This window comes from Cornus florida, unplaced genomic scaffold (assembly GCF_030987335.1).
Source record: "Cornus florida cultivar Cherokee Brave unplaced genomic scaffold, ASM3098733v1 CherokeeBrave_3.0.0_Hap2_Chr02, whole genome shotgun sequence".
In the NCBI taxonomy this organism is placed as follows: Eukaryota; Viridiplantae; Streptophyta; class Magnoliopsida; order Cornales; family Cornaceae; genus Cornus; species Cornus florida.
In genome coordinates this window covers 103,269,166-103,277,296 of record NW_026775572.1, presented here as the reverse complement: position 1 = coordinate 103,277,296, position 8,131 = coordinate 103,269,166, and the positions used below count along the sequence as shown (strand labels likewise).

The following is an 8,131-nucleotide window of genomic DNA, read 5'->3' as shown; positions in this document are numbered from 1 at the left end:
ATTATTTTAGGTATTTAAGTTATTTGTATTGGGATTAAAGGAAGTTGGACCAACGGATGTGGTATTGGGCTTGAAGGAAGCCTTGTTGGGTTAATTGGTAAAGGCCCGTGGTTGTGAGGATATTTAATAATTATCTTTGCATAATTATACCTATATAATTACATGTGTATATTAATTCATTATTAAATCATGTGGAGGGGTATATATGTCAATATAATTATATATTGATATATATAGGTATATATAATTTATTTAACTAATGGTTATATATGGAAGGTAATATATATATGTTTATAGTAAAATATATGTATGTATATATATTATTTAAAAGATAAATATTATTTATTTTATATGATAATCCTAATGGGAAAAGGATTTAGTTAAAAGATAAATATTATTTATTTTATATGATAATCCTAATGGGAAAAGGATTTAGTTTTTGTATGTATATAAATAGACACATAAGACTCTAGGGTTAGGAGTTTTTCCACGTTAGAAAAATAAGAGAATTAGAGAGAGAAGAAGAAGGGCTAACGAAGAGGAGGCCGGATCAAAGAACGTAAGAGGAGACCGGATTTGGAAAAGAAAAGGCGAGTTCCTCTCTACTTCTCCTCTTAGAACTCATAAACTTATCACCTTGATTATCGAAATTATAATTTTATTAAATTAAATTAAATTATTATTCAGATTGGAGGAGCATATTTATTCTTTACAAAATTATAGAATTAAACATGTGAATATATGTATGCATTGTTCTGATAATTTAGATCTTGTATGTGAGGTTAGGTTAATTAAATTTTATTTTTGCTAAAATTTTTATATTTTGCGTTAACCTTGTGTAGCACGATTAATTAAATTAAATGGATTTTAATTTAATTGTATATGTTCATTTATGCCCAAAATAATAAATAGAGCTTTTGGGATTTTTCTGAGATTTCTGAACAATTTCTGAAATTAATTTATATTTTTAATTTTAATTTAGAAATTGTTTTATATATATATATATATATATTAAATTGTTTAACAAACACACTGGAGGCGGCTAGTATTTGCGCATCAATAGGATTTTTATCCAGTGTGGTCGCGTACGTAGGAAAAGGGTGCACTCGTTGATCTAGGCCATAGGATTAATTTAATTTAGTTGGATTGATCTGGTGTGATGCGGTCCATTGTAAGTTGATACACATGCGGCGTCAATGGTTAGATGTAGTTGATTAAGGGAGAGGATCCAGTGCATCGCGGCTTACCAAGAGCACCAAACAACAACCAATTAGGAGCTGCCAACACGCGCCGAGAGTGGCTCAGGCGCGTGAGGGCGCGTGCAGGCGCGTGGACGCGCCTGCCGGTAAGGGGAAGCGCGTGGAGGCGCGTGGGAGTAGTCTAGGGCTAGGTGGCGGCGCGTGAAGGCGCGTGGGGATGCGTGTGAGGTCCTGGAAAGTTGCTTGAGACTCCGGTGAAGTTCCAGTATTTATCTTAAGCTTGTTAGGGTTAAAATTAATCATTCGAGGGTGTGTTCTTGATATTTTGAGAGCCTCAGAGTGTTACTAAGATACCTAGTAGCATTTAGTGGTATAAATATAATTAATTAAATATTTTTGCAATGAAAGGAGGTGTATATATGTGTATATATATGTAGATATGATTTTAAATAGTCAACGATTGGTATGAAATGTATGATACACACATATATATATATTACAAAATATATGTGTATATATATATTATTTAAGATTATTAAATATTATAAATCTTGTTTGGTATGACTTGATTCGTGTATGGTATGGTTGATTTAAAATCGTAATAGATACACGGTTATTAAATTAAGGACATGCTTACTATATGCATGTGAAGTCTATGTATAATTATACCTAGAGTTAAGTTTAAAATTAATACATGGTTGAATTGTAGGCATGGATGAGTTGCCAAAGGCTTTGATATACTGCCTTATTGGTTATGAATAAATTTCATATATGGGAAGCATGGTTGAATTGCTAATTAATTGTAAAAGTAAATATATTGAAGGAAGCATGGTTGAATTGCTAGTATATAAATAAATATATTTATAAATGGTATGGTTGATTTGCCGGTGCATATTTAAATTGCTATATGTGTAGATGACTAAATTACTGTTTAGGATGGAGTTAAGGTGAGTGGGGTTTACTTTATGAGAAAATTATAAAAGGGGGGGCTTGGTCTAGGTATGACTAATAATTAATTATTGGTGAGTGGTTTTGACAATTTAATGCCCTATTACCTGGTAGGATTCTTGCACTATTTATATATATTTGTAGCATCGTATATTAAAGTTAAAGCTTAATTAGGGATGGTTTTGGTAAAGATGATCTGTTTATTGGTTTTCAGAGGCTTGGTAGAGAGAACTTGCTCGTAGGGTTTAACCCGCGATTTATTTTTCAGGTTGTAGAAGGTCAAGTCTCAAGGTTGAGGATCCGCAGCTGGAGGACTTATCCATTTCTTCTATTTACTTAAAAGTAGGATATTAGTTTTGTTTCAGTTGATATTAGTACTTAATTGGTTGAAATTCTAAATAGTTACTTTTGGTTAAGGGGTCCTTGAGTTACGGGATTCCCGAGTTGTAACCATTTGGAAGTTATTAATGGATTTACTATTAATTGGATTTCTTCAGCGTTTTATTTTATTCTTTATTTCATTTTGTAATCCGTGCTTGTTTAAATACTTTAATTGGTTTGATATCCCCTGATTTTGTGCGCGGACTTGATCAACCCGTGTTCTGAAATTAGGGGGTATTACAGTTGGTATCAGAGCACTCCAGGTTCAAGTGTCCCCAGGGTGTCTTTCGTTATGTGAATTCCGCTTTGTGTACTCGTTTCTTTAGAGCTTAAGTTTAGGATACATTGTATTCCTTTACGGTCCGTTAAAATCGTACTGATGTCTGTCGTTCTATGTTAACAGCATGGTTAACACTGGAAGAGGACAGAATCTGAACCGTCGACAGAGGAGAGCTGCACGTAGGCAGCAAGAACACCTGCAACGTCAGCAAATGGAGGAAGAGCAGCAACGACTTGAGTTTCAGGATGAGGGTCAGCTTCAGGAGGAGCAAGAGGAAGTTCAGGCTCCGGCTCAGGGCAGGGATCCAGAGTATCCTCCTCACATCAATGACCTCATTGCTCGGCTATAGAAGCTGGGGTAGCAGTTGTACTTCGGAATCAGCCTCAGGTACAGCCGGCACCGTTACCAGCACCGGTTGTTCAAACTGATACTTGGGAGAAGGCCAGGAGTTCCTTCACAAAAGGGAGTCCACCTGAGTTCACGGGCTCCACGGATGCGAGAGCAGCTCACCAGTGGAAACAGGACATTGAGCGACATCTTCGCTTGGTTCAGTGCACGGAGGTTCAGAAGCAGATGCTTGCTACCTTCAAGCTAGTTGGTGATGCACTGCAGTGGTGGGAGTCAGTTACCACCATAGTGGAGATGATGGCATTGACTTATGATGAGTTCAGTGCACGCTTTGAAGAAAAGTATTTCCCTTATGCAGTTAGGGCAGCCATGAAGACTGAATTTCTTAATCTGCAGCAAGGGAACATGACAGTGGCGGAGTATGAACAGCAGTTCACACGCTTATCTCTCTTTGCACCGGAGGAGGTGGATACAGAGGAGAAGAAGCGCAACAGTTTTGTCAAGGGACTGATGTGGTCTATCAAGAGAGCTATTACTGGTAGTCCAGCCTACACTACTTATGCTCAAGTGGTGGACGCAGCTTTGCAGCTTTATCAACTGAATGAGGATTTCAGACAGACTAGGGCTGAGAAGCGGGGTGGCAAAGATTTTGCTAATCAGCTAGCTGCGAAAGTGAAGGATAATGGGAACCGACAGAATGACAAGGGCAGATTCCGGGGCCAGCAGCCTTGGAAGAAGCACAAGGGTAATTCAGAAGTTCAGAGAGAGGGAGTTTCCACTCAGCAGACTGGAGCACCTCAGACTGGACTGGGACAGCTACAGGGTAATCACCAGGAGGGGCAGTCAAGTATATTTAGGGGTCATTGCTATAAGTGTGGAGATTATGGGCATTCAGCCAAACGGTGTCCTGGGTTGGCTCAGAAACAGCATGGGCAACAGGGACAGTGGCAACCATTACCTACTCCACAGATTCCACGTGTGCAGGCCCAGACATTTTCGGCCTTACCAGCACCACCGCCACCACAGGGACAGCCTATACAGCAGTTGCATCAGGGTATGGTGTACAATGCCACACCTTGCAATGCATGGGTACCTCAGAAGAATTGAGGTATGTTTTTTTTTTATTTCAAGGTAGATGTAGAAATGACTTAGTAGATATAAGTGCATCATGTTCATTTGTATCTGGATGGTTTTGGCTTATGATGGTGATATATATTTATACATATATATACAACTCATTGACTGTTAGTATATTACACCACTAAGTGTTTAAGTAATTTACACAATTGTGAGCATTTTATTATAGATATTTACATATTAAATATCTTACATGGCAAACAGTGGAATAAGGGAAAATGAAAGTTTGGGACAAATAATCAAAATTTCATTTCATGGATTCGTGAATTCCGAGGACGAAATTCCTTTTATTAGGGGGGAAGAATGTAATAACCCGATATTGTAAAAAGGATTTCTTAATTAAATTAATTTATATTATATTATTATGATTATTTTTAAGTGATTTGTTTTATTTAATTAGGTGCTTGATAGTTGTGATTTGTTTTATTTAATTAAGTGCGTAGGTAAATTGTATTGTTTTAATTAAATTATATATTTTGTAATTTTATTTGTTAAATTTATACGGTGTTTGATTTGTGGAATGCTAGTTAGTGAAGTGTTTATTTGATTTGCGTGATTTTATGTTGGTGTACCTTTATTGTTAATTATTGGTAGCTATTAAATTTAATTTCATTATTTTAGGTATTTAAGTTATTTGTATTGGGATTAAAGGAAGTTGGACCAACGGATGTGGTATTGGGCTTGAAGGAAGCCTTGTTGGGTTAATTGGTAAAGGCCCGTGGTTGTGAGGATATTTAATAATTATCTTTGCATAATTATACCTATATAATTACATGTGTATATTAATTCATTATTAAATCATGTGGAGGGGTATATATGTCAATATAATTATATATTGATATATATAGGTATATATAATTTATTTAACTAATGGTTATATATGGAAGGTAATATATATATGTTTATAGTAAAATATATGTATGTATATATATTATTTAAAAGATAAATATTATTTATTTTATATGATAATCCTAATGGGAAAAGGATTTAGTTAAAAGATAAATATTATTTATTTTATATGATAATCCTAATGGGAAAAGGATTTAGTTTTTGTATGTATATAAATAGACACATAAGACTCTAGGGTTAGGAGTTTTTCCACGTTAGAAAAATAAGAGAATTAGAGAGAGAAGAAGAAGGGCTAACGAAGAGGAGGCCGGATCAAAGAACGTAAGAGGAGACCGGATTTGGAAAAGAAAAGGCGAGTTCCTCTCTACTTCTCCTCTTAGAACTCATAAACTTATCACCTTGATTATCGAAATTATAATTTTATTAAATTAAATTAAATTATTATTCAGATTGGAGGAGCATATTTATTCTTTACAAAATTATAGAATTAAACATGTGAATATATGTATGCATTGTTCTGATAATTTAGATCTTGTATGTGAGGTTAGGTTAATTAAATTTTATTTTTGCTAAAATTTTTATATTTTGCGTTAACCTTGTGTAGCACGATTAATTAAATTAAATGGATTTTAATTTAATTGTATATGTTCATTTATGCCCAAAATAATAAATAGAGCTTTTGGGATTTTTCTGAGATTTCTGAACAATTTCTGAAATTAATTTATATTTTTAATTTTAATTTAGAAATTGTTTTATATATATATATATATATATTAAATTGTTTAACAAACACACTGGAGGCGGCTAGTATTTGCGCATCAATAGGATTTTTATCCAGTGTGGTCGCGTACGTAGGAAAAGGGTGCACTCGTTGATCTAGGCCATAGGATTAATTTAATTTAGTTGGATTGATCTGGTGTGATGCGGTCCATTGTAAGTTGATACACATGCGGCGTCAATGGTTAGATGTAGTTGATTAAGGGAGAGGATCCAGTGCATCGCGGCTTACCAAGAGCACCAAACAACAACCAATTAGGAGCTGCCAACACGCGCCGAGAGTGGCTCAGGCGCGTGAGGGCGCGTGCAGGCGCGTGGACGCGCCTGCCGGTAAGGGGAAGCGCGTGGAGGCGCGTGGGAGTAGTCTAGGGCTAGGTGGCGGCGCGTGAAGGCGCGTGGGGATGCGTGTGAGGTCCTGGAAAGTTGCTTGAGACTCCGGTGAAGTTCCAGTATTTATCTTAAGCTTGTTAGGGTTAAAATTAATCATTCGAGGGTGTGTTCTTGATATTTTGAGAGCCTCAGAGTGTTACTAAGATACCTAGTAGCATTTAGTGGTATAAATATAATTAATTAAATATTTTTGCAATGAAAGGAGGTGTATATATGTGTATATATATGTAGATATGATTTTAAATAGTCAACGATTGGTATGAAATGTATGATACACACATATATATATATTACAAAATATATGTGTATATATATATTATTTAAGATTATTAAATATTATAAATCTTGTTTGGTATGACTTGATTCGTGTATGGTATGGTTGATTTAAAATCGTAATAGATACACGGTTATTAAATTAAGGACATGCTTACTATATGCATGTGAAGTCTATGTATAATTATACCTAGAGTTAAGTTTAAAATTAATACATGGTTGAATTGTAGGCATGGATGAGTTGCCAAAGGCTTTGATATACTGCCTTATTGGTTATGAATAAATTTCATATATGGGAAGCATGGTTGAATTGCTAATTAATTGTAAAAGTAAATATATTGAAGGAAGCATGGTTGAATTGCTAGTATATAAATAAATATATTTATAAATGGTATGGTTGATTTGCCGGTGCATATTTAAATTGCTATATGTGTAGATGACTAAATTACTGTTTAGGATGGAGTTAAGGTGAGTGGGGTTTACTTTATGAGAAAATTATAAAAGGGGGGGCTTGGTCTAGGTATGACTAATAATTAATTATTGGTGAGTGGTTTTGACAATTTAATGCCCTATTACCTGGTAGGATTCTTGCACTATTTATATATATTTGTAGCATCGTATATTAAAGTTAAAGCTTAATTAGGGATGGTTTTGGTAAAGATGATCTGTTTATTGGTTTTCAGAGGCTTGGTAGAGAGAACTTGCTCGTAGGGTTTAACCCGCGATTTATTTTTCAGGTTGTAGAAGGTCAAGTCTCAAGGTTGAGGATCCGCAGCTGGAGGACTTATCCATTCCTTCTATTTACTTAAAAGTAGGATATTAGTTTTGTTTCAGTTGATATTAGTACTTAATTGGTTGAAATTCTAAATAGTAACTTTTGGTTAAGGGGTCCTTGAGTTACGGGATTCCCGAGTTGTAACCATTTGGAAGTTATTAATGGATTTACTATTAATTGGATTTCTTCAGCGTTTTATTTTATTCTTTATTTCATTTTGTAATCCGTGCTTGTTTAAATACTTTAATTGGTTTGATATCCCCTGATTTTGTGCGCGGACTTGATCAACCCGTGTTCCGAAATTAGGGGGTATTACAGTTGGTATCAGAGCACTCCAGGTTCAAGTGTCCCCAGGGTGTCTTTCGTTATGTGAATTCCGCTTTGTGTACTCGTTTCTTTAGAGCTTAAGTTTAGGATACATTGTATTCCTTTACGGTCCGTTAAAATCGTACTGATGTCTGTCGTTCTATGTTAACAGCATGGTTAACACTGGAAGAGGACAGAATCTGAACCGTCGACAGAGGAGAGCTGCACGTAGGCAGCAAGAACACCTGCAACGTCAGCAAATGGAGGAAGAGCAGCAACGACTTGAGTTTCAGGATGAGGGTCAGCTTCAGGAGGAGCAAGAGGAAGTTCAGGCTCCGGCTCAGGGCAGGGATCCAGAGTATCCTCCTCACATCAATGACCTCATTGCTCGGCTATAGAAGCTGGGGTAGCAGTTGTACTTCGGAATCAGCCTCAGGTACAGCCGGCACCGTTACCAGCACCGGTTGT

The 8,131-nt window shown here is 35.9% G+C and overlaps 1 protein-coding gene across 1 annotated transcript; it reads left to right on the top strand.

Moving 5' to 3' along the window:
* The first annotated feature begins 2,932 nt into the window (after positions 1 to 2,932).
* On the top strand, positions 2,933 to 7,687 carry LOC132296581 (uncharacterized). The gene is made up of 3 exons (XM_059794768.1): positions 2,933 to 3,104; positions 3,434 to 4,264; positions 7,320 to 7,687. Exons 1-2 carry the CDS (start codon positions 2,933 to 2,935, stop codon positions 4,261 to 4,263), a joined length of 1,002 nt encoding a protein of 333 aa, XP_059650751.1. The 3' UTR covers position 4,264; positions 7,320 to 7,687.
* Positions 7,688 to 8,131: the final 444 nt, after the last annotated feature.